The sequence below is a fragment of the Pithys albifrons genome, chromosome Z, assembly GCF_047495875.1.
Source record: "Pithys albifrons albifrons isolate INPA30051 chromosome Z, PitAlb_v1, whole genome shotgun sequence".
NCBI classification, from domain to species: domain Eukaryota; kingdom Metazoa; phylum Chordata; class Aves; order Passeriformes; family Thamnophilidae; genus Pithys; species Pithys albifrons.
The window spans coordinates 72,535,458-72,562,612 of record NC_092497.1 but is presented as its reverse complement, the minus strand read 5'-3'; the positions used below and the strand labels follow the sequence as shown (position 1 = coordinate 72,562,612).

The following is a 27,155-nucleotide window of genomic DNA, read 5'->3' as shown; positions in this document are numbered from 1 at the left end:
CCTTCTGCCTACTAACTTTTGAAATAATATGTTGTGAAAACTTTAATCAAAATTAATGAAACTAAGCCAAATATGAAATTAAAAAATCTCTTCCAGATTTTTTGTTTCTCTTATATTCTGTTAGTGCTTACCAATATTTTAACTGAAATTAATGTGTTACCTTTCAATAAATTATAATACAAACAGTGCTTGAATATACTTTGTCTAATGTTTTCCACACTTGTAAAACAATAGTTGATATGCTTACCATGAAGATGATTTTCAATACTATATACTCTCTAATTCTATGGTTTATCTCCCTATAAGAGGTCTTTTATGAGATAAAATTGATAGATAAAAGTCTGTCTATACAATCAATGGGCTATTTACCATTACTAAAGTTTTCATATCTCTTCAAGGTAGGATTTTTTGGAAGCTAGTGATGATCTGGCTCTAATTCCAGATCAGAGAGATGTATTTATTGTATTGTTGTTCTTGACAGGTCTTGGCTGTGTTGGAACATTATTTGATGACCAGTAGAATGAACATAATTAGTTCCTTTTTTCTTTTTCTGTACCAGTTCAGTGCATTAAATTAAACATGGCTTGGTTACACATATATTCTGTGTCAAGACAAAGGGATATGAAATGGAGCTCTGCTTCAGAGGGACAATAATCATCATCACAAATATTGTGTGCATTTATCATCATCTCTGTGTCAGTTTAAGGTGTCATTGGCACTATACAAGAGCAATAAGGCAGGATTCTTACCTAAAATATGTAACCTCTACGTTCTTAATCTTTTTGGTAATCTTTCTAATGAGCACTGTGGTGCTTTGTGGGACTTCAGCTACTACAGTGCTGAACTCTGATGTACAAGGAGGAATGGGAAATGCAAATGTGAGCATTTTGCCTCCTACAGATCTTTCCCAGCTTGCCTCAGGAACCAGGTAATCATGATTCTACCTCTTGATAATTTTTTACTTTAAAGTCATTGTTATTTCTTCCGATTCTTTCACTATTTTTACATTGTCAGTTGCACTGGACAAATACAAGAACTAGATTCAGTGTTTTTCCTGGTGCACTACATTTTTGTAGAATGACATTTAAGTCCCTGTTCAAATTTATTTGTTTCCCTGAAAAAATATTACATCCTTAGCTCTATTTTAAATGTTTTCCCTGAAACTCAAACACTCCATATCAGTTTCCTACCCTTTTCACACTGAAGGTTGAAAGAGGAAGTTTTTTCAATAAATCAGGACTAGTGTTGTATTGTTTCAAATAGGAATATTTGTGGATTTTTTGTTTTTACAGGAGTGTGTTTTACCTGTTATATTGCATTAGAAGGAAAGCTAACATCAGCGCAGCAAAAATGTCTGTTTTAGATTGCTATTGTATATTGCCTTTCAGCACATTTTAGTTAACGTGACATTTGTTTGTCCTGTAATATCACCATTCCCTAATCAATGTACTGAGCAAGCACCATGGTGACAAGATAAGTTGCTTTGTTTTGTTCCATATGTCTGTGTTCCAAGTCTTCCATAGTTTTAATTGGTTCCCTGCAGAATAACATTTACAAACATATGGTATGGAAAATGCTGACTGCATTTGTTATCATATATTTTAGTACATTGGTGGCACTAGATCACTAAGCCTTTAAATGTGATTATGAGGTTATTTAACGCAGTCAATAGTGTGCTTAAAATGCAGCAAAAATCTGCACCAAGCCAAATGGTATCAAGGAAATATGTTTGTGAATGCCTTCTTAATGTTTCAACAGTAGGTGGAGAAGTCTGATTCTGGAAAGGTTTTGGGTAATGTTTATGCTGAAACATCCTTTGTCACCTGAGAGCAATTTGAAAAGACATGTGGAGGCTTCTTGCCATCATAAAAGGAATGTATGTAGGCATATGAACTTCAGAGGAAAAAATACGTCATACCTCTGAAGAAATGCACTGGCATTTGCTGATTAAATGGAATAGAGCATCAACTCTTAAATCTCATATGTCTGATTTTGGAGACAACTCACTTCATTTTTGCACTGGTTCTGTTGTGGCAAAAGATGGACAAGCCAAAAGGAAGCATGAGTGACTGACAAGATCCCAGCGATATCAGCATGTGTGAAGGTCTGAGTTCAACAGTATTGAGACAGGTGTTGAGTTATGGCGTTTGATTGTGCTGGAGGGGAGGTGTGTGTCATGGTCAGTGGCTAAACTGAATTTTTTACTGAGGCAAATTTATCAAGGTGGTTTCATATTGCTCCAAGAAGGGTTCAGTGAATCATTGTATTAATGACCTCTTTGGATTTGAACAGTGTGGATACTCAGATACAGCCCACATGATCAGAGAAAGAGGATTACTCCATAGATGGAGACTTCTGTGTATGGGGATAGTACTGTGCAGAGCCAAGGGTTGGACTCCATGTTCCTGTGAGTCCCATCCAACTCAGCATATTCTGTCATTCTATGATTTTTTTGAGTCTTCAATATTACTTTGCAAGACGATTTCAATTTCTGTATTAACAGAAGAAAAAAGTAGAAACAATGTAATTTTGACTGGAATATTGTAGTTTGATCAACCACCATGGTAATGTGTCATTGTCAAAATTTTTGCAAACCTGATTGACAGTATGGCAGTATGTTTGAATGTATCAGCTGTTTGATGAAGGTAAGACCCACAAAATGGTATTTTTGACTGCAGTTGCATAAAGATGCCATTGTCATAGTAAGGCTTTTATGTGTTTATAGACAACAAAACTGAGTAGATCTGAGAGTTTCTTCATAGTGGATATGTGAGAATCATATCTCTTACTAGATTCCAGCAGTAGCTTAATGTTTATAAATCTCTTCCCTGAGCACAGTAAGTGAATGTTAAACTCTGTGGGTCTGATCTAAATTGAGATATCCTGACTGATGTCATCTGAAAATGACACATAATTTCTTTAATTCATTTTATCCCAGCCCTCAAAAGTTATGTATTTTACAATTTACTTTTAATCTAGCTAAACAAAAATGCATCAGCACTAAGGGAGATCATCAGCCTCTTATGTAATTTATGTGTTCCAGTTTGATCATTAACCTCTTCTTACATTTTTTAATTCTTGGAATTATTGAGAGTTCGTGGGTTTTTTAGGTTTAGCTGTGATAACTATAGGAATTAATCCCATTTTTGTCCTATTGCTGCTAAGCCTCACAGATTTTATAGATCTAAGGCTTTGTCTTCTGGATTGTGGGCTTCTCTGCTGGGGTCTTTGATTGGAAGGACCTGTAAAAGGAAACATCAAATCCATGTGCCTGCTCCTCTTGAAGCTGGCTGATTAGCAAAGAGTAGACTGTGCAAACTAGTTGTGTCTGAAATGGCAGAAAACAAAAGTCTCAGACCTACTAGATAAGCAGTAAGCTTAGTTGACCCTTGGAGGGCATGGTTCAGCATTATATATGTGGAGAGTAAATATGGAGAGTATTTGGAAGGGTATTATTACTGAGTAGTCATCATCATCATGGCTAGGCTTTGCGAATGAAGATTTGAGAAGGGCACTACCCACGCTTGCTGCAAGCGTGCTGGTGGCTAAAAAGGCCGATATGGGATAGGCAGGTCTGGTCACAAAAGGCACAGCGGAACATCTCCCAAGGTGACATTGGCAAGGAACAGTTCTTTCTGCATTGTCTTTTCTCCTCAAGACTGACTCTCTGTGCATTCTCAAAGGAAGCAGCAGCGTCGTGAATGGTGTCTCCATGAATCCCGATTGGAGGCCAGAGTGGACCATTGGTGGCAGTCAATATGGCCAAGGCTGAGGTGTTGTTTCAGGGAGTCCTTGTACCTCTTCTTCGGGGCTCCTCTCTTGCGGCAGCCGGTGGCGAGTTCACCATAGAGCACAATCTTTGGGAGGCAGTGATTCTCCATCTTGGAGACGTGCCCTGCCCAGTGCAGCTGCTTTCTTATCAGCATGGCCTCGATACTGCTGACCCCTGCCTGTTCAAGAACAGACACATTGGTCACGTAATTAGACCAGTGGATGTTTAGGATTGAACGGAGGCAGCGCTGATGGAAGCGTTCGAGCAGCTGCAGGTGGTGGCGGTAGATGACCCAGGATTCAGACCCATATAAAAGAGTAGACAGTACAATGGCTCTGTAGACACTAATCTTTGTACTTTTCTTCAGGTGTTTATTAGACCAGACTCTTTTATGGAGTTTTCCGAAGGCTCTGTATGCCTTTGCTAGCCTGTTGTCTATCTCTTTGTCAATCTTACTGTCTGAGGAAATGATACTTCCCAGATAGGTGAACTGCTGGACTGACTTAAGCTCTGAATTGCCTATGGTGATGTGAGGATGATGGAAGACTTCCTGAGGTGCAGGTTGGTAGAGAACTTCCGTCTTCTTCAGGCTGACTTCCAGCCCAAAAAGCTCAGCAGCCTCTGCAAAGCAGGATGTTAAGTGCTGCAGAGCTGCTTCTGTGTGAGCAATGAGGGTGGCATCATCAGCAAAAAGCAGCTCACGGACAAGGTGATTCAGGGTCTTGGTGTGGGCCTTCAGTCGCCTTAGGTTGAATAGGCTTCCATCGGTATGATATCGGATGTAGATGCCGTTTTCTTCATCGAGGTCTGCTGTGGCTCTTTGGAGCATCATGCTGAAGAAGATTGTGAGTAGAGTTGGTGCAAGAACACAACCTTGTTTCACACCATTGGTTATTGGAAAGGGCTCAGAGAGTGCATCGCCATATCTGACTTGTCCACGCTGATCCTCATGTAGCAGGGTGATCATTTTGAGGAACTTGGGGGGACATCCTAAATGTTCCAAGATCTGCCACAGGCCTTTTCTGCTCACAGTGTTGAAAGCTTTGGTGAGGTCAACAAAGGTTACATAGAGTCCTTTGTTCTGTTCCCTACACTTCTCCTGCCGTTGTCTGAGAACAAACACCATGTCTGTGGTGCTCCTATTGGCTCTGAAACCACACTGGCTTTCGGGTAGAAGATCTTCTGCAATAGTGGGTACTAGTCTGTTCAGAAGTATTCTTGCAAGGATTTTACCAGCAATGGAGAGCAAAGTAATACCTCAATAATTTGAGCAGTCTGATTTTTCTCCTTTCTTCTTGTACAGGGTGATAATGACTGCATCACGGAGATTTGGTGGTAGTTCCCCTTGTTCCCAGCTACGCACAACAAGCTCGTGGAATTTGCCATGGAGTGCTTGACCTCCATGCTTCCAGATTTCAGGCGGAATTCCATCAACCCCAGATGCCTTGCCTGTTTTCACCTGTTGTATGGCCTTGAGTATCTCTCCCATAGTAGGGGCTGCATCCAATTCATGTTTCACCGGTTGTTGTGTAATGTGCTGAATTGCTGAGCCTTGGACTACACAGTTGGCACTGAAGGGAATCTGAAAGTGCTCAGACCATTGGTTCAGGATGGAGGTTTTATCTGTTAGAAGCAGTTGACCATCTGCACTGAGTAGGGGGCTTTGAACCTGGTGTGTGGGTCCGTACACTGCTTTCAGGGCCTCATAGAATCCTCTTTGGTCACCCAAATCTGTGCATAGTTGTATCTTTTCTGCTAGGTTGAGCCACCATTTTTTCTGGATGTCTCGAAGTTTCTGTTGGAGCTTACTGCATGCAAGACGAAAGGCGGCTTTTCTTACACAGCAAGATGGCTGAGCAAGGTGTGCTTGGTGAGCAGTTCTCTTCTTCTTCACCAATTCCTGGATCTCTTGATTGTTCTCATCAAACCAGTCTTTGTTTTTCTTGGAGGAGAACCCTAGGGACTCTTCAGAGGACTGCAGGATGCAACTTTTAATATGTTGCCAAAGCGCTTCAGGAGAGGGATCTATGGCATTATCTTTAAGTCTAGTTTGAAGGTTTCCCTGGAAGCTGTCTCTCACTGTGGCTGTTTGAAGATTGCTGACTTGGAGCCTCCTCCTTGGAATGCCACCTCTCTTAGGTTTGGGCTTGAAGTGGAGGTTAAGTTTGCAGCGCACAAGGCGATGGTCTGTTTGACATTCTGCACTCGGCATCACTCAAGTATGACGGACATCACTGACATTTCTCTGTTGTACTAAGATATAGTCAATGAGGTACCAGTTCTTGGATCGAGGATGCATCCAGGTTGTCTTCAGGCTGTCCTTCTGTTGAAAGATAGTGTTGGTGATGGTGAGCTGCCATTCTGCACAAAACTCTAGCAGGAGGCGTCCGTTGTCGTTGCAGTTTCCAACGCCATGCTTGCCCAGGACTCCTTTCCAGGCTTCAGAATTCTTACCTACTCTGGCATTGAAGTCACCAAGGATTATGATCTTATCATCTGCAGGAACATTTTGGGTGAGGTGGTGCAGGTTGGTGTAGAATTTGTCTTTTTCCGCTGGGTCAGGTTGGAGAGTTGGGGCATATACGCTAAAAAGAACAACATGTTGCTTGTTGTGTAGAGGGAGGCGTAAGGACATAATGCGATCGGAATGACCTGTCGGCAGATTTTCAAGTTTGGAGGCAATGGAGTTTTTAATCATGAAGCCAACTCCTGAAAGGTGTCTTTCGGTTTTGGGTTTGCCTGACCAGTAGAGTGTGTAGCCAGCACCATGTTCTTTAAGGCTGCCTTCCTCATGAAGACAAACTTCACTGAGAGCAGCAATGTCAATGTTGAGCTGTGAGAGTTCGTGGGCAATTAGAGCAGAACGATGCTCAGGACGTCCACTATCCCCAGTATCAAGCATGGTTCTGATGTTCCAACATGCGAGTGTTAGTTTGAGCACACCTTTGCAGGCAGTTGTATGCCTTTGAAATTTCTTTGTTTTTGTTTGACCGCATGGAAGATGCCGGTTGGCCGCGGTTATCCAACCGGGTGTGGAGATGAGCTTTGTTTAGGCCACCTTTGCTAGGCCCCTCTCCATGTGAAGCAAGCAGTGCTGTCCCTAGAAAAGGCTGCTTGGTCATTCAGGATGCTGCCGCAAGAGACTGTCATCTCCGGGGTCAAGTCTCTAATGACCCATATCCTGAACCGCCTGCATGCAGGGTTGGGTCTGAGGCTTCCAGCTGCTTCCTATCACCTGCCGTTTTCGACCCTCGCCTATCGCTACAGGGCTTTGCAATGTGGGTGAACCCTTCAAGCCTGTGCAATGGATTTTTTAGGTGAGGTACAGAGTGCACAGAACTGGCCCCACCCTTTACTCCTAAGGTTCATCTGCCACGGCCTAGCGAGCTTGGACGGTGACAGCAAATACCTCAGGATGTAGGTTTGGTTAGAGTATCCTTCTCTTAGATGGGTGGCCTTACAGGGCTAAATGAGCTCCATCTGCCCGGGTTTGGGGTTGGAGTTGTCCTTCTCCTAGGATGGTTGCCAGACGGCTGGCGAGCCCATCCTGCCCGTGGACACACTTTGTCTGACCCTTCAACTGAGACCTGTCTGGCATGGGAGACCCTACCGGCGGCACAAACCACCTCCAGCATAGCTCTCAACCTCATGAGGGCACACAAGCTTCTCCCCCAGCGACAAGGGGTGTCCCCGGAGAAGTACTGAGCAGTAATAAGATACTAAAAGGCCATACAGGGAGCTTCATATGGGGAGATGAAATGTTGGTGTAATCATGTGTCTTGGATCTGCAAGAAGGGAAGGAGAAGAGAAGAAAATTCTGCTTAGTAAAGAAAAAAGTAGGAAGAGCAGATAAAAAAGATACCACTGATTACTATCACTGCCACAAAAGGGACTTTGACAGGCTTGAGGCGTGGGCCTGTGTGAACCTCATGAAGTTCACCATGCAAGTGTAAGGTCCTGCACCTTGGCTGGGGCAATCCCAAGCACAAATCAGCCTCAGTGGAGAATGGATTGAGAGCAGCCCTGAGGAAAAATTGTTTGGGTGCGTTTGTGGACAAAAAGCTCAGTATGACTCAGCAATGTGTACTTGCAGCCCAGAAAGCCAACTACATTCTGGCCTGCATCAAAAGCAGTGTGGCCAGCAGATGGAGGGAGGTGATTTTGCCCTCTGCCCTGCTATGAGATGGCACCTGGAGTGTTGCATCCAGCTCTGGGGTCCCCAACATTAGAAGGATATGGACCTGTTGGATTGAGTCCAGAGGAGAGCCATTAAGTTAATCAGGGAAACACCTATCCTATGAAGACAGGCTGAGAAAGTTGGGGATATTCAGGCTGAATAAGGGAAGGCTTCAGGAAGACCTTAGAGCAGCCTTCTAGTAACTAAAGGGAGTTTAAAAGAAAGCTGGAGAGGGGCTTTTGACAAGGGCATGTAGTGAATAGGACAAGGGGGGAAGAGCCTTAAACTGGAAAAGGACAGGTTTAGATTAGATATTAGAAAGAAATTCTTACTATGAGAGTGGTGAGGCACTGGAATAGTTTGCCCAGAGAAGCTGTGGATGCTCCATCCCTGCAAGTGTACAAGGCCAGGCTGGATGGGACTGAAAGTAACCAGGTCTAGTGTAAGGTATCCCTGCCCATGGCAGGGGGGTTGAAGCCAAATGACCTTGAAGGTCCCTTTCAACCCAAACCATTCTGTGATTCTATGATCTTTAAAACAGCATTGAGGGCTGTCAGTGGAAGTCTTATCTTGTGCCTTGATCTTCTAGGAAAAAAATGGATAAGAAATCAAGCCACAACAACAAACAGTAGCTCATGCTGGATTCCTGCTGTTTTATGAACCATGAGCAGCCACAGAAGCTGAGGATACGGTTTCCCCAGCCTCAGAAGAGGTGGTACCAAATTAACAGGGGAGGCTTTCCACATAAGTCTATTAGAGCTGAAAGCGTCACCTGAGCTAGAGAGTGCCATTTCTTTTACATGCTCTTTGAAAACCACTGTCTGATGTAGGAATTGAGGGACAGCATACTTTTATTCCACATATACAAAAGAAAGGCATTACATCACAGGGAACACTTATTTTATACAGTGTCCTGTTTATATTATTAAAGTTAAGTTCAGATTTAAGTCCTGGAAGATGAAAACAAAGGTTCTGAGAATTTCACTGATCTTAAAATGTAATTTTAATCTATAAGTAAATAGTTTTGTAACAGCTTATTCAGTTATTCCTCATAACATAAATCCATATCTGTCAGTGCTCTCCTTTTGGCTAGCTTTTGATTGTTTTAAAAGTTGTAGTAAGCCACATTGTGGTTGCAGGCAACAAGACCTAGTTGTTCCTGAAAGAGTGTTTCATGATTTTTACCCATGGATAGTGATAGGGTTTTGCCACTAATGGTTATCTGAGGAGGTGATGTCATGCAGAAGGTATTCACTTCTGCAACTTCTAATATGCTGCAAATCAGACTGAAGGTTAAAAATGCTGCTTTGATAGGCCTAGGGTAGAGTTGATAAATGGGACCCTCTTGTGCTAAGATGAATGTTTGCAGTAGCATTCTGCAGTTCAGCAGAGTTATCTTTTACTGGATGCACAGATCTCAGATTGTCTGTCCAGCTCAGGATAAAACAGTATTTAACCTGTGCACACTTGTATACCATAACACTCTGGTCACCAGGCAGCTCTTTAAGTATCTGTGTTGTTGCTACAAGAAGGTTTCCTGTGTTGAAGTAGAATAAGGGAGATGCTATCTGTTAAAATAAAGTATTTTGTCTCAAAATAGCAAGAAGTTCATCACCCTGTAAATACCAACAACAAAAATGTTTTGTTGCATATATTTGGTTTGAAACATCTCAGCATCAGTCAGATGTGTTTCTCCAATTAAGAATGAAAATAAACTGTAATGTTTTCATGCAGCTAGCTAAACATTAATGATGTGCACAAGAGAAATTCTTCACCTTATGTTTTGTGTGAGCAATCATGAAGAAGGTAGAAACTTCCTGGCAATATTTTGCTTTCACAAAGTAAGTGTTCCTACCTCTTGTTTGGAAGGTTTCTAATTTTATTAAATGCAGAACAAACTCAATTCCTTTTGCTAGTGAGAACAACTCAAACCCTGTAGTACTTCTGCTGTGTTCAGCTTCTGAAGATTCAGGATGAAAACCAGTTACTTTGTCTAGTTATTGATTTCAGCTGAGTAAAGAAAAAGGATAAAATTAAAATTACATCTTGCTACATATTGTTTGCTCTGTGTGTTGGTGTGTTTATTTTCATGGTCTTTGGGACTGCTTTTCTTGCTAGATTTGTGAGGTGTTTTGAAAAGCTTTTTCCACAGTACATGAAATTGTTGCTTATCTGTTAGGCTGCTAGGCTTCTGTCAGGTCAGACCTTAGTTGGGTTCTAAACTGTGGTCTCTTAGGAAACTTGAGTTCTAGTCTTTCTTGGGAGCTGTGAAGCCAAGGAATGTCTGATCCCACAGTAATTCTGTTTCTTCATCCAGTGCAGAAAAGCACTACGCCTGGTACTTAATTTGTCTTTTTAAGTGTCTTGGCGACTTGGCTTTGTTTTTTCTCATCATTGTCACTCATTGCAGTTGTCTTCTAATGTGTTACAGAACAGGAGCAAACGCCTGGAAAAAGTCCATGTTGTTCTTGGAAATAAACCCTGTGATTTGGATTCACTCATTTCTACCCTGGTCTATGCCTACTTTCTAGACAAGGTAATACGGAAATTGGACTGAGTGGTATTAACTCACTTGTTCCAGGTTGTTATAGATATCTTATTCTTAAGTCAATTAAAAAATTCTGTCAAGACATTTTTTTCCTGAACAATGATTTTGTTATTATCAGAAGTGAGTTTTAAAAAATATAAATAATCTACATTTCTTTCCATACAAAAATTAATGAGTGTTAGGTGGCCTATTGAATAGCAGCAAAAAAAATCACCCATGTACTTCATTCTTTATCCTTTCTCTCTTCTGGTTTACGCAGTTATTCTATAGACAGATGAACAGGGGAAGAAAGCAGGTTTGGGTTTTGTATTTTTAATCAAATAAAGGGGGAGAAACAAACCCAAGCAGAAATTCCAGGCTGTTTATTGCTTGCTCGGTTAAAATATTTTCCTAAAAAAACCCCAGGTCTTATTTTATGCAATTCTGACAAATACACACCTGTGTTACAGGTCAGTCCTCCTGATGTTCTTTGTTTACCTGTGTTGAACATACCAAGACGAGACTTTAGCTACTTCACTGAGACAAGATTCATATTGGAAGAGCTGAATATCCCGGAGTCATTCCATATATTCCGAGATGAAATCAATTTGCACCAGCTGAATGATGAAGGAAAGTTGTCTTTAACACTTGTAAACAGCAACATGCTGACAAGGTATTGCATTTTATGTACAATAACATAGCTTATGTGAGGTCGAACTGTTTTAAATTTTTTTTCTGCATTAATATTGATATTGCTATAATAATGATATTCTGCTATGAATATTGATATGCTAAGAAAGTTAAGATGTATTTTGTCTCTCATTACATTCAGTATATGTGACAAGCTGAGTAGTCATCTTTCCATCACTTCTAGTGGAACTTCCATTTTAAGAACTTTAATTTTTCACAAAGACTAGATTAGATATTTTAAATTAGTTTAAATAGTCTGGAAGTTTCCTGTGACCATTAAATAAGTGACCAACTATGGCACTTTTTAAAAAGTGCCGTCAGTGCCGGAAGCTCATAGTTGCTTTGCGGAAGACCACATTCCATATACCTGTCCTTAAGAGGGACTATTTACAAGTCCATAGTGAATCTTTTATAAAGAAGAATGCTTTTCACTTCCAATTCTCTTTAGAATTTAATGTAAGACAAATAATGTCCTGTTGTGTTATGACCCCATCCTATTCTGAGAAGTCTGTAGATTAAAGTAAAAGAAATCTGAAGAAATATATGTAAATCTCATTGTTAGTGATTCTTTAATGCCATCAGCTCAGTAAGTCAGTCACTTCTCACAGTAAAAATTATCCTTAAGATTTGTTTTCTGTTTGTTTACTGTTCCTTCCTGTGCCTCTTCCTTCTAAAGAATTATAATTAGCATTTTATTATTAAACTTACTTTGGCTTTGTTACTGCTATTATAAACAGAAACATAAAGTGTCTAAATGAAAAAAAAAACAAACAACCTTTTGTAGGTTTTCAGAATATTCAATGGGGAAAATTCTAAATCTCCTCTACATAAAGAGTCATATTTTCAGCACATGTAAAAATATTTTTTCATATTATTAGTTTTATAGAATTTGATGAATAAAATGTAAATGTTTAAGTCTTAGTGATGTATCAAGCAATAAAATAACTGTGCATTGTGACAGTCTTTGGCTTTATAGCAGAGTTCAGGTGGCAATCTTAATAGTGTTGTAGTCCAGAATTAAAAAAAAAAAAACAAACAACTAAAAATTGCGCTTTTTTTACTAGCTTGTCTAAGCAGCTATAAAGATAAACATATATGACTTTTAAATTTGCTTGATAGTGATGATAAAAGTTTGGAATCAGCTGTTGTCAAAGTCATCAATCCAGATAAGCAATGTGACAGGAGCCTGGAGTTACAAGCATGTTCTTCCTCTTTAGTCGTAAAAGAGATTCTTCAAAAGGCACCAGAGTTAATCACTCAGCAACTGGCTTATCTCCTCCGAGGTGAGAGATTACTCTTTATATTAAATACTGAAAGGTTTAATGGAGTGTTTCTGAATCTGCTCATGCAGAAAGAGTGTGATCCATTCTTTGGTTAACAGTCCCTTTAAAGACCACGGGAAGCTTCATAAAAGAAGCAGGGAGTAAAGAGTTTGTTAAAGAGTAACATTATATTGAATATTAAAAATGTGCATTTAAAAATAGGCATGAGAGGTCTTTGCTGTATTACTAGACAAGAATATTAAATGGAGCTGTCGACACACCAGCTGGGTAGCTGGAAGAGCTGCGCAGTTCGTTGATTCCAGGGGCATTGTGGACAACAATATGGATTGCAATCTAATATTTACATGTTAAAGCATCTCTCTCCCGATGGTGGTGCTTTTTTAGAAAATGTTTTAGTAGTGTGATGCAAAACTTCTACTGTTTAAAAACACTTACCAAATCTTCATTGTGCTTTTCTTTTCTCTTGTATTGTATGCCCAGTAGAGTACAAAGAGTGGGCAGGCTTCAACAGTCAGAGTATTTTCTTCTCTCTCTCTTCATAATTCTTTCTTTTCATTAATTTTATTGGATTTATTTGCTGTGTCAGAACTCTTCAGCTGGAAATAAAGGTGGGGTTGAAAAGAACTATCACTACTTTTAAGTTATTTATTGAATTTTAATAAAGTTTTTAGGTTTTAGGTTTTAATTGATATGCAACTGTGACATGCCCTTTTAAGAAATTAATGTGAGCATGTTTAATGAGGGTTATGAAAACTGATTTCAGTTTAGATTTCAGAAGCTGTTGGAATTTTGGCTAGTCATTGTACTCTTCACTGTGATAAATAGTGTAATGAGCATGCTATGAAAAATGACAACAGTTAAGATTTTTTGTATTCCATAGAATAGGCATTAACAATGGCACAGCATTTAGCCTGCTCTTAAAGTATCTTTCAATGTTAATAAACTTTAGTAAACCTGTCATGTAGTATTTTTGTAATCTTCAAATTTCTGTTGAGTAGCCCTCCAAGAATCTAGGCAAAGGATTGATTTAAAGAAATCTAGATATTGATAGTAAAGCACAATTAAAGCCTGACCACGGCCGGGGTCACGCAGGGAGCTCATGCTCCAAAGTACGTGTCCACTGTGTACAAAAAATCTGGCAATTTTTATACAAGTAGCTTTGAATATTATCTATTATAGACACTCGTTAGGTTTGCATATGTTTTCTCACTATAAGGATGTTATATAACATAATTTTAAACACTACTTCCCTAAACCCCTCACCACCCAGGTTTCTGCCCTCCTGCTGTGCTGATGACGATGTGCTAAAGTGCTTCTCATAGGGCGGTCCCATGGTGTAAAGGAGAGCACTCCAGACTCTGAATCCACAAGAACCTGAGTTCGAGTCTCAGTGGGGACCATCCCCTGGCAGTTCAATGCCTCCTTGCCATCCCATCCTGTCAGATCTTGGATGCTCAGCAGGGTCAGCCCCGGTTAGTATCGGGTGCTGGAGGCAGTCCCGAGGACTTCACTGTCACTGTCCAAGCTTGCTCGGCCGTGGCAGATGAACCTGACGAGATAAAGGGTGGGCCCTCACCTAAAAAAATCCACTGCACAAGCTGGAAGGGCACACCCACGTGGGGAGAGCCCTTCCCAAAATCTTTGTTTGCGTTTGCGAAGTCTGGCCATACAATACAAAGTGCTTCTCTTATCAGTCTTTATTCATGCAAGCTCCTAGTTCCCCTTTATTTCAACTGCCCACACAGAGACACACCTAAGTCTCTTTTGGGGCAAGCCTCTTTTTACAAACAGTTACATTTTTGCAAAGTCACACTAAATTTAAAAGGTATTATTATTTTTATTCCTGTTTCAGTATCAAGCATAATAGTTGAGTTTGGAGGCAGAACCAAAAATAAAGTTTTTGGGGCATCTCAGGAGTGTTGGTGGAAAAAGTCAGCAGGGGTGCTTTGAATAATGTTCCAGACCAGGTTCAAGTACTACAGGTTGATGTAAGAGTCCACATGTTTTGTGTTTCTAATTTGTATCTAAATTAAAATAAAGTGCTTTTATTAGTGTTTGTGTTAGAGATAGCACTACAGGTTTTGAGGGAGATAGTAGCTTGGGGCGTTTTTTAAGAATTAGTAACTGCTTACATTTTCATTATTGTGTTGGGTAGTGCATGTTTGGGGAACTTAGTGAATATAGAAATCCCTGCACACCTTCTTTTGCATAGTATGAGAAGTCACTGGCAAAGCCTAGAGAACCAAATACAACTGCACTCGTGACTTGCTGCTTTTCTACTTCTCCCAGTAATGCATCTTGTATGTATAGAAGGTGAAGCAATACAGCAAGTCCTCTTCTGGGTTTTTTAAAGTAGAAAAAGTTTTTGGTACTTAATCTTCCATGGCAAATTCAGAAAAGTCATTCAGAAAACCCACTACTGGATTTGAAAAGATTCATTATAAAAAATCATAGATATAAATGTATGTAGATGGCGGAACAAACTACAATCAGTCTGAAAGTAAAAGATCAAAGACAGCCTATGAGATTTAGCTTTTGTGTTTCTCTGTATAGCCTTTTGTCATGAGGTGTAGCTTCTGAGCTTCATCTTACCTGTAAGCACAGAAAATCAAGGGGCCATGAATCATTGTCTGGAAGGAAGAGTGGGTGTTTAATTTTCACTACCGACAAATGAGTATGTCGGGGCACTTCACAGGCATAGAGGCAGTTAAAAGGCCCTACTGTGTTTTTCACATTTGATTATGTTACTTCCAATGTAAATCTGTATACGGTTAGTATGTCTAAATTTCGGGTGAAGTTCAGAACAGCAGGCCAAAGTAGAAGTCAGAGTGCTAAGGTTTAGGATTGATTTTACTTTTGTAAAACAGCTGAGAGATGATAACATCTGAGTCTGGGCTGGGAAGTCGTCTTTCATTTTCTGCCTTCCCAGGAAGTATTTTACTGAGAGACTTGTAGGACAAGAGAAGTATCTCACAACGTAATAAATACTGCATAGGGACCATGAAAGCTTCATTTTTTGCCTTGTTTTTAGACTGTTTTTTCTCAAAGTCTGTTGGAAATTTTTAAATTTTAATAACAAGAGCAGATGTTTATAACCTGCCACTTTCCAACTCTGAACAAGCTTCACCTGCTTCTCTGTGTTAAAAAAAAAAAAGAAAAAAAAGACTTGTCCAGTGAATTATTGATTTAGGCATTGTAATATTAAAGGACTCTTTTTTTTTTATCTCAATGTTTTTCTGATATCTTTGTCACCCCATCAGACATGGTATAAATTAATTCTACCTTAGGTCTTTGAATAGAGCCTGCTTAGAGAGTCAATGTTGTACAGCCATACTTGCCTTAAATTAGAGCTTGTGCTACCCCTGGATTTGTGCCAGAAGCAAACAATTATAGAACCTGCCAGAGTCTTGGGCCTGTATTCTTTTATTTCCCCAGAGATGTTTACAAGGGGACTGTTGCCAAACTCTAGATCCATTAAACTGCTGAATCATTACATTCTCTGTTGCAGCCAGCTGGCAAGGATGTGATTCCAAGCACTCACTGTCAGGTATCTTGGGTCAGTGCACTCTCAAAAATGCCCCCTTATGTTTATTTGTATAAGGTCTTCAAGGATGCCACAAGGTGCAAACAGCAATATGTAAATAGAGAAATATTTACAGCAAGAGCATCAGCAATTTTTTTTATGTGTATCTGATTTTGCTAGTTATGAGCTGCATAGTTGAAGTCTTTTCATGCTCTGTTGGGGCAGTCTGACTTTCACTAGAGAAGATTGGTTTGTTATTCTAGCCACCCAGAAAAATGTTAAGAAATGTCCTTTTAAGAACTTCAGAAATTATGCCAGTATCTTTTTTTTTCTGTGTTGTACATCAATCGGATGATTCACATGTTTTCAAACTGATGCATCCTCAGTATATATGCCAGAAAGAAATAATCGTTTTGGACTGCACCAAGCACTGCACTTACTTGGACTGATAGTATTTTTTAATGGAAGCAATTTTCTTGGAGGCATCACTCCTACTCTCTTCCCCCTAGACTACATTTTATTCCAGTTTATGGCTTTTCCTGTTAATTACAATGAAGATCGCATGCTTGGAGCTGTGTACAGCTTGGGTTTGTGTGGTTTTTGGGGCAGTAGGGGAGTGTTGAAGTTCACTGTCCATGAGGGACTGTTGGTTTTCCTCTTTTCCCTGTCCTTTATTTTTCCAGGTCATGGAACCAAACCTTGACAAAAGAAATGCCTATATTTTCATTGTGCTGTTTCCTCAGCCATAAACTTATAATTCAGGAGATGCTTGTGCTGTTCTTAATGTTTTCCCAAAATGACTTCTGCCTTCATTAGATCATGTTTAATATTAATGCACAGCCATTGCTTTTGGCAAAACTAGTGCTTCACATCCAAACCACATTACAAAAAAAAGAATAAAGTGCATGTTTTTTTAAGATCCTTAACCTGTATTCTAGTGACTCCTTCTTTGAAAAGAAATACATGTAGGGTAGTACATGTGTGTAGTATTATACATTTTTTTTTCTGTGCTTGTCAGCAAACAGCAGCCTCCGTTATGCTTCCAGAAACCCTGGGGGAGTTGCAAAAGCACTCAGTAAAATCTGCAGGAGATTTTTGAGAGGACATGTTGCTTTTACAGCAGGTACTTATAAGACAACACATGACTAAATGGACTATTGGCCTTTGGTCAACCAGAAGTATCTTAAGTGAACTGTTTCTCTACACTAGACTGGAATCTTAACCCTCAGAGTAATGCTGAGTATGCCTGAAAGAAAAGAGGTGTGTCTTTTTTCCCTGCTGATGAGCATGGCATTAAAGAATGATTATAGTATTTTACAATAAGTAAATGTTTGTCTTAGAGCTTGCTAACACTCCAGCAATTTCAGAAGGAACCTTTTCTTACTTTCATCCTAGGAGAAAAGTTAACAATTTGGAAGGACTATGTATTGTTGTGACAAGTGAGAAAAATAGTCTTTTAAAAACCTTTCTCAGATGTCTGCCTACCGTGAGTGAAGCTCACATCATATCGACTTCCAACATTGTGAGCTTGGCTGGATGTACAACTCACATCTCTTGTTCTACTGCATTTTCCTTTATGTTTTTATTAACACTTTATCTTCTTGGTCTTACCAAAATACTTAATTCCATGAAGCACACACAGCTGTGGTAAAAGTTTTACCTGTCATGTATCTGACAATCTATGCAGGTGGATAGACAGCCTAACTCATCCTAGTGCTGCTGGAGTGCTGTATGGGCTATGCTGCAGCCTCCTTCTAGAAGATAATTTTAAGATTAATTTAATCACATGTAGATCCAGTACTTTCTGCTGGAGTCTCCATTTCCTTTGTATGTGCATAAGCAATTTCCCTTTCTGTTTCTGGAGGAAGAAAAGAAGGATGCTGAAGAAGCAGGAGATTGCTTTTGCTAAAATAATTCATGCAGCCTGGACTCTGAGCTGACATTTACCCAGGTGCAGACTGGGAGTGTACTATGGCATGTCTAACTCATTTTGGTCACTGCCCCTCCCAAGATATGGACAAGACTATGTCTCAAGTGTATATATGCAGCACAGGCACTGTTACCTGCTTAGAGGTTGAATGACAAAGGGCTGTTGTCCCAAAGGCTGCTGATTGAGAATTTTTTTCCTATTAAAGGGACTGAAAAATAGGCCTTGCTCATGGGTACAGATACCCTGGGTGCTTTATATATCAGTTATTCACCTGTAGAAATCTGGAATCTGAAACATGTGGAACGTGCTTTATGTATCTACATTTACAAATGTTGATCTGCATCACTATACACGATTTTCATGCAGTCTGTATTTATTTAGTATTTTTAATAACTATAAAATGGAGAAGGAAAATTGTCTTACAGTGATTGTATGTGACTGACATAAAGAAAGATATGCTGTAACTCAAAGGAATAATGGCAGTTACAATATCTGTAACAGAAACACAGAGTGAAACTTCATGTATTTGAGTTTCCAGAAATTAATATTAGATGGGGAACAGCTTTTGGTTTGTTAAGCAATATGTATTATTTAATCCACACAGGATTTGTCTTATAAGGAGGTATTTACTCAGCATTGTAGAATTATTTTGTGTTACAAGTGTTTTTATGAATTTGAAGAAATGCTTTTTATTAACAGTATAGGAGAAAAATGAATACATGATAGATGTTTGGTTCCTAGTCCATCTAGAGTGAGGATGGCTGTGTCCAGGTCTCTCTTTTACACTCTACTACCTAAACACATTGGTTTACAGTACCTATCTTATATTATTGTACTGATTTTCTCATTGATCCAACATGATGAAATGAAATTATACTTTTGCTTGAAATCCCTGTGCACTGTAGAGTAATAAATAATTTCAATGCTGGAGTATAAGATTTTATTATCTTTAACTTACTGTGAGTGAATGCCACCTTTGGGTATATTAATAAATGGGATACCAGTCTCCAGGGAATGAGCCATCAGGAATGTTTCATGTTCAGGTTGAAATATATGCAGCACATGGTTGTCTGAAAAAACAGTGCTCTCACTACTGTATTGTAAGAGCATACCAATAACAGTGAAGTTATTTACTGGATTATATTTCTCTTAAATTTTAAGTTTGAATGCATCATTTTGATTGACTTAATAAGTATTTCTTTGGTATGTTCATGGAATTAGAATTATAGAATGATTTATGTTGGAAGGGACCTTAAAAGTCAGCTAGTTCCAAACCTCTTGCATGGGCAGGAACACCTTCTATTAGATCAGGTTGCTGAAAGCCCCATCCAATTTGGTCTTGAAAACTTTCAGGCTTATGGTATCCACCACTTCTCTGGGCAACCTGTTTCCACTATATACTATATATGTATATATACATATATATATATATACATATATACTATTCCAGTTTTTCACAACCCTCATAGTAAAGTCTTATGTCTGTTACAAGCAGTTAATTGACATGTCTGCTGAGGGAAGGTTGGTGATGTGGATTTCTTTTTCAAAGCAGGCCAGCACTTGATCTAATGCTTAGAGAGAGGAATAAACCCTGGTGTCATGCCACTTGGCTGCTGACCATGCTGCAGAGGCGTAGATGTACAGAAGTATGTTGTACAACATGGCAGCACTGGGACCAGCATTTAGCTGTACCATAGGCACTGAAAAAGCACCCAGTTCAGATATTAGAAGCTTCGTGTTAGGAGAGTGTTTCTGTGTTAATTCAGTACCTAATTCAGTAAACTCGTGAGTGGAAACAACGTGCAAGAAAGAAGGGGCTTGGATAGCAATACAAGAAAATATTCTTTTTTTTCTGTATTACCTTTTCGATGTTTACAGGAGGCATTGATTTTTGCCTTCCAATGTTTCAGGAAGCATTCTCTTCAAGTGCATGTCTTTGGAAGTGGACAGTATTACAGAGCAGCAGGAGAAAGTGCTGTCAGTCCTAGAGGAAAAGTTTCCAGATCTTCCCCCACGAAAGGAAATTATCTCTGTTCTCCAGGAGACTCAATTTAATGCGCAAGGTAATGCAATGTGCTTCCATTTTTCAGACCTGTTAGAAATGTACTTAACTGTATCAGAATATCTTACTGTGTCTGGTGGAAATAGTTGCACCCTGCTGTCTTCATTGACAGTTAAATGTATTATATTTAATTTTAAATTAAGTTGCTTACATTCCGAATTATGGAATGGTGATTCCTGTGGAGGAGCTACTAAACTTGTATATAATCCTATATTGCTTTTACAGAAAAAGTTAACATTACTTAATGTATTATCCCATGTGCAGAAATTATGCTGCAACTGCCTGTATGGTGTGGAAGTGGATCCTTCCCTGATTTACCCATGGCTGTGTACAGATGAATTGAATTTGACACCAGACTAAGATTAAAGAAACAGTGGGAAAATTGCAATTCTCTTACTTTATTTTGCTAGAAATACCAAATAGAAATATTCAGTGGTTAAAAGTGGTAGTGTTTGAACCTAAAATTTAGTAGGAGGCCTTTGCTCCGAAAAACTTAAAATTGTTGCAAGACCTCTTACAGTTTTTTAAAGGCATTTTCTGCCAAGTTGTTACTAAAGACCTAAAGCAAACAATTTTCGGTGGAGAGAAAGGACTTCACCAACAAGCTTGTGAAGTTTATAGTGAAGACATTTTATTACACAAAGCACACAGTTTATATAGGGTTAGGACTACAGTTTATTGGCTAAAAGAGTTACACACCACCACGCTAGATACTTCAGTTGGTTAGGACCTATCCCTCACAAGTCCAATGTTTATATTATTTCATCCTGGCTGTTTTCGTGCACCTGCAGAGTCTTGTGAATTCTTACTATGTGAATTCTTGGGGAGTAAACCACCTCCCTATCAGCCAGCAGCAGCTGAGCTCCTTGCTGCTTCTGGCTGATAGCTAAGTGTCACAGGGTTTTTCTATAGATCTGAATTGCTCACTTTTGATTTTACTGTAACAACAAAGACCAAGTATTAAATTAGTGAGACATTTTGTTATATAAGTTATGCACAGGGTATGCACAGACTCATGGTCATTTTTTGCCCTCCTCTATCTGCCCATCTGCAGAAATCTGTCATCAAAATTTGGACCATCAGTGTGAGACAGGTGCCCTTGGTGGTAGATAATGACAGAATTTTGAGCTGCTGCTTTCTCTGCCCTTTCTTTTAGTGAGGTTGCAAGCAAAACTAGTTTAGGACTATAAATCTTCACACAGTTCCATGATGTTCCTTCAGCCAAGCAATTACAGTTCAGAAGTGAACTAAATGCAGTCTAGATTGGAAACACAGTGAAAATGGCCTTTATTGACTTCTGTCAGTTGCCTGGGAAGATGATTTAGTAACATTTGCTATGTACTTGGACCTTGAAGTTTTCCCTTATATCAAATGCAAAACTTTGACAAGTACATGTAATCAGTTTAGTCTTCGTGGTATTGATTGTAAGTAATTTACATATGTCACATGAGGAGGGCACTGTCCTGCACTTTACTGTCTCATAGCTGCTGTTTTCTGTTACAAGGTACATATTCAACACTGCATATATTCACGTGACATTTGCATCATTAAGGTTCTGTTGAGTTTCTGAAGTCCTTTGAAGGATGTAAGCTCTGCTGAATATTTTACCTTATCTGCCTGTTATTTGAGGCACTATTAGGATATTTCAGCAAAAAAAGTTCTCAGTTTAATGTAGAAATAATGATTCACTTGTCTGAATTCATAAATTCATTTGTTATTTGAGAAACAGGTTGCAGCCCATCAGAAAATCCACAAGTTACATAAAAGTATTATTAAAATGACAGGTGTGTAAATGTTTATCTTGTCAGTAGATTGAGTGCAGTAGATGCATTCTGTACAGGAATAGTAATGAAAGCAGTAATTGGTTAGGCTTAAGTTGGTATTTGTTTCCTCTTAAAATTCAGTCACACAAACTCATTTTGGATGCAATGCTGCTAAGTTTTAAAAGTAAGTGAACATTTTAGATCCTGCCCTACGCTGGGGTAGGCAGCTTGCAGCTTTCTTTACGTAGACATTTTGCTGTCGTGTCTGTATTTTTGGTTGTGTGATAGTAACTATGTTCCTCTGTATAACATGTATTTTGAGAATCTTTACAGCATTTTAGACAGACATCTCCAGTTAGGGAAACATTGTCACCTGGATTTTCAATACATTGTGCTTAAACATATTGATATGTCTGGTTTCAATGTGAAGCAATTGCAATTTTATAGCTTTGTTTCTGATAGTAATGATTGTATGATACATTAACATCTGCTTAATTGATTAATGATTTGATATACTTAAGGAAAATCCACTGGTATTATGTATTTGTGAAGAAGTTTAAAAAGATTGAGTGACTGTGTTTAGAGAATATCTTAAGTGCTTTACTTCTGAATATTTTATAAACACCATAGCATTTCACAAGTGCTTTTCAATATATTGCTCTTTCCTGAAGTATTTTATATTAGTGATTTCATATTAGGCTATAGGAATGGTCTGTCTATACATTCATGATAAACTGGAGTTAAGCTCACTTGAAAATTGTGAGTGTTCACATAGCTTCATTGCAAGAGACTTAATACTTCATCCTTGTCGTTAGTGTGTCTCCTCCCTTTAATCTCTTCCTTTTCTAAAAAAATCCCTCTTCAAACATTAAGCATTGAATATTAATATTGGTTTTAATTTTTTCATAGGATTGTCCTGAAATACAGAAGGCTCAGCATTAAGGTCTACTCTGTGTTTTCAATTTATGTAGATACATCTGTCAGCTGTGTGTAACAAAATTCCTGTCTCTTCTCAAACAGGTATGAGTATTGAGGAGGTTATGCTGAAGGATCTCAAGGAGATTTCAGATGGAGAAATCAAAGTAGCAATTAGCTCTGTGTGCATGACACTGGAGGTAAGAGGTAATTTAAACAACATAGTAGGTAAACAGCCCAATTGCACATTGGATATGGTTCTTAAAGATCTAGAACAAGTTTTTTTCACAATATTACATATAAGCAGAATTTTCAATTATTTCATTAACTTCAACAGAAGCAGGAGCTGTTTGTTGTCTGACTTACGTTATTATGCATCTGATTATTCCCTCCCATTATTAGACTCTGCCATGGTATGTTCAAACAATGGCATAAGCAAATTGCAGCCTTTGGGTGAATTGAAGTTGTGAGCTTTCTGTCATACTTCAGTAGGTAGTTATTAACTATGACTTGTCCTACTTTTCACTTACAGCATGACATACAATTTATAAAGCCATTCTAATATACTCTAGGCTTTTTGAGAAGGAGGAATATTCCTTTATGCCTTCCAAAAACCTATCTTGAAACTGTGTAATGAAGTCCATTTCTACATTGCCTAAATTAAATGTCTGTTGCTAGAAACAGAAGTACCTCAATGGGGCAGAAGTATGTAAAATTTTGATTTTTTTTAATTAAAACTGTGGATTTGTCTTTGTGAGTGTCCCTGAGATGCCTGAAAGTGGCTGCTTCGATTTTCTTTCTCAAGCAGCCTTAAACATTGTGTAATTTCTTAGAGAAAACTCTTTTGTAGTAGATTTTGTATCATTAGCTCAAGAAAATTTGTGTTATGAATGTCAGTAGCTATCTATCTATCTATCTATCTATCTATCTATCTATCTATCTATCTATCTATCTATCCATCCATCTATCTATCTATCTATCTATCTATCTATCTATCTATCTATCTATCTATCTATCTTTATCTGAAGTAGATGTTAATGTTACTGGCAGTTATTTAAAAGTATTAATTTTCAAAATATTGATGCTTAGATCTCTGAACAATTATGACATGACACTATTATTTCTAATGGAAGTTTGCATACTGATACACTGATTAATAAGAAAACCGAATAGACTGAAGAAAATCTCAATAACAAAAATGCCTTCATATAGTATATATTTGCACTTTTCAGTCCCTCCATTTGCCTGAAGGTCACCATAAAAAAGTATTTGAAATGTAGAAGAAATGGTTATCTTCTCCTTCTAATTGAATCAAAACATTTTTTACCTTGAACCGTACTAAAAAAAAAAATATCACTTGAATAGTTCTTAACCCTGAGATGAGCTAAGTTGGTTAGAGCATGGTGCTAATAGTGCCAAGGTTGTGGGTTCAATCCTTGTATGGGCCGTGCATTAAAGAGTTGGACTTGATGAACCTTATGGGTCCCTCACAACTCAGAATATTCTGTGATTCTCTTGTACGTCCTATGAGATTTCTTATAACATGTCTCTTGTGATTCATTTTACAAAAAAAAAGGTGCTTCTAAGGTTGAAGAAGTTTGTGGTGCAATCCAGCTAGTAATTATCCATAGATTTCTGCTTGCATACTAAAGCAGACAAATTAAGTTGGGTAGCAAAGCTTCAAGTAATTAAACAGAATCTATTAGTTTCTTTGTTAGTTTCTCAGTAATAAGCAGTCTTTACCACCAAACCTGCACTGTTTTATGAACCATTTGATCCTGAAAATTACACTGAGGTTGGGAGAAAAAGGGATGGGGAAAGAGTATGTTAAGTAAAATACCCAAAAGAGAAAATGGGATTTTAAAAAACTCTTAGTAAAATCTTCCTCTTCTTTTCTTTGAAATCTCTTTTACTGTCAGTTTCAGTGAATGGTGGACAGAGCCAGTAATTAGGAGCTAGATTTAGCACTGTATTTTCTTTTTATCTATTTTCCTTTGATGCCAGAAAAGCCAGAAAAAGTAACTCTCTAAGACTCTTTTTGAGTACTGGAAAGCAAAGAGCGCTCTACAGCAGCCAGATGCTGCCATCTAATTGCAAATCCAAACCTTACCTCATCTGTTCCACCTACTTCAAAAACTATTCCACCCACAGTTCTGTCATTGCTATGCCTCTGACATGCCTCTGGAACTGGAGTTGGAGGTCCTGTAATGACTCCTAGCACTTGTTCCCTTCCTCTTCCTTGGCTTGTCCTTTTCTTGACCCCTTGTTTTTGGCACAACTTCACGTCTTCTGGAATGGTTTCAATGTCTACAACTCTTTGACTTGTTTTGCTAGATCTGTGTCTCTTTATCAGTCTAGTTTCAAAAGTGGAAGAGCCTTCTATCTTGTTAAAATTCCTGTATCTTGAACCTCTTAACAAAGAATGACAAACTACATTTTAGCTACCCTGAGAAAGTCACTAGTAACCTACATAGGTTTTATGGCTACACCCTTTAACCATGTTTTATAGACTATGCAGAATGCAGACCTCAGCTCCACAGATCGAAGCTCCAGATAAAAGTGGTTGACCTAATATTGCTACTCAATATGACCAAATTAATTGTAAGACAGAACTTGTCTTGCTGTTGGCTGAAACTCACAGTTTGAATTTGGCAACAGTAGATTTTCATAGTCCTGAAAGCAGGAAAATTTTAAAACTTTTTTCAGTGACAGTGTTAACCATGATGATGACATACCTTGGTCAAGATCTGATGGTCAAGTAGTACGTTTTGTAATTGTTTCTCTTAGGACATATCTAGTGGCCATGTAGAGGAAAAAGGAGATTCAGTGGCAGGTAAGAACAAACTGATCAGTGTTTATCTGATGTTAGGCTGGTTTTTAGTCCCAATCGGTTAAGTACTTCCATTACTAGTGTTTTTATGGGCTTTTTTTCAGGAAGTTACAGGTGCCTTCCTCTGCTTTCTGCTGTATCTTGTTCTGCAGTGACTAGTTTGCATGAGAAAGGGCTAATTTTTCAGGGGTGTAACTGCTTTTTCTTCTAGTTGCAGTGTCTGCAAAGTTATGCTTTGCAGTAAAAGGACCTTTAATTTCAAAATTGGGATGGAAATCAGTTTTGCATTTGCTGCATTTATTGCTCTTTATTCAAACACATTCTGAACTCTGATTTAACCAGCAAAAGATCTTTTTGCTTCCTCTTTATTAGAGCCAGGGATCATGTGTAGTAACTTCATCCAGTATCAGAAGCACAATACATCTGACGGAATAAGTAACAAACCCATCTAGACCTATCTGTCTATTCAGTTTAGAATTCTGTTAAAAGCTTAGAATACAAAAATTTAACGACTTCAGGATTTTTTGAGTAATAATAATGGTAATTTGTTATTCATCCTCAAATTGCTCCACAGACATTACCTGATTAAATATTAAGGGAATAGGAAGAACAGATGTGGCAACAGTTGTTGTATCTCTAATGTGTTTGCTTCTTCAGAAGTATCACAAGGTCACTTTTTAAAAATAATCAACAAATATGCAAAAGTATCTTCTGTTACAGTGCTTTCTATAGGGAAGTCATTTTGTATGGATGTGTTTAGTTTTCTATAAGAGTCTGCATGCAGCTTTGGATTTCTTGAGACCTTTGGATATGGTCTTCTTAGACTGATGTGGCAGAAAAGCTGTAAGTTGAACTCAGACCTATGTATCCAGTGACTGCCTGTCAGAATATATGCTGCTTGGATTTCAAATGCATGGCCACTTTCTTTCATGAGGACAAAAGTGACACTGCCCTGATCAGTTATTTTTGTTGTTTTTGCCAGAAAGTTTCCCCAGGCATAAAAATGATTACTCATAGGATATTTTAGCAAAATTCAGTGTATGTGTTACAGTTAATTTCTGTTATATTATGTTATATCCTGAGACTATATTTTGATTCTTCTCAACTGGAATTCTGTTGGAAATGAGACTTCTCAATGTGACTTTCTATGAAAGTCATTTTTTTCCTGAGAAAGGAATACTTCCTTTGTCAACTGAACTCTGTTCTATGCTTTCTTAAGTGCAGTGCACCAGAGAACAATCCAGGATTCCTAAGTAGTCAGTTTATTTGAAATGGCTCATGATATCATAGACTAATAATATGTTTGTTGAACTCAGCCTTTGTATTTTGGTTTGCAAAAATTTCTTCTAACTATTCACAGAACTTGCAGTAACTTTGGAGTATAGAAAATCAAGTTACTGCACAAAGGAGCAGGTCAGTCAGTTGAAAACAAGATCTATGATTGTCTGCTACTGTTACAGACAAGGGAAAGTGTGTGCTCTGAGGACTGACTTACCTGTTGAGGTTCTTGTTCCTGTTTCTGGTCATGCCCTCCACATGCTTCATAAAGACAGTTTCCAGGTTGTAGAGATTGTGTAATCTCTGACACTTCTATGAGGGTGCCAAGCAAATGGTTTAGAGAATATGTCAGAGCCTCAGTGGAGGCTGTTGCCACCAGCATTGTTTCCTTAAGAAAGTGACCTG

At 38.5% G+C, this 27,155-nt stretch overlaps 1 protein-coding gene across 4 annotated transcripts in view; it reads left to right on the top strand.

The window, feature by feature from the left end:
* Positions 1–27,155, top strand: part of PRUNE2 (prune homolog 2 with BCH domain) — a 137,172-nt gene that overhangs the window by 18,441 nt on the left and 91,576 nt on the right. For all 4 annotated transcript variants that reach the window (XM_071580588.1, XM_071580587.1, XM_071580586.1 and 1 more), the window contains exons 2-6: positions 10,381–10,485; positions 10,947–11,149; positions 12,286–12,449; positions 19,813–19,965; positions 22,748–22,842. In XM_071580588.1, coding sequence (XP_071436689.1) covers positions 10,381–10,485; positions 10,947–11,149; positions 12,286–12,449; positions 19,813–19,965; positions 22,748–22,842 — 720 coding nt within the window. The remainder of the gene's footprint in view (positions 1–10,380; positions 10,486–10,946; positions 11,150–12,285; positions 12,450–19,812; positions 19,966–22,747; positions 22,843–27,155) is intronic.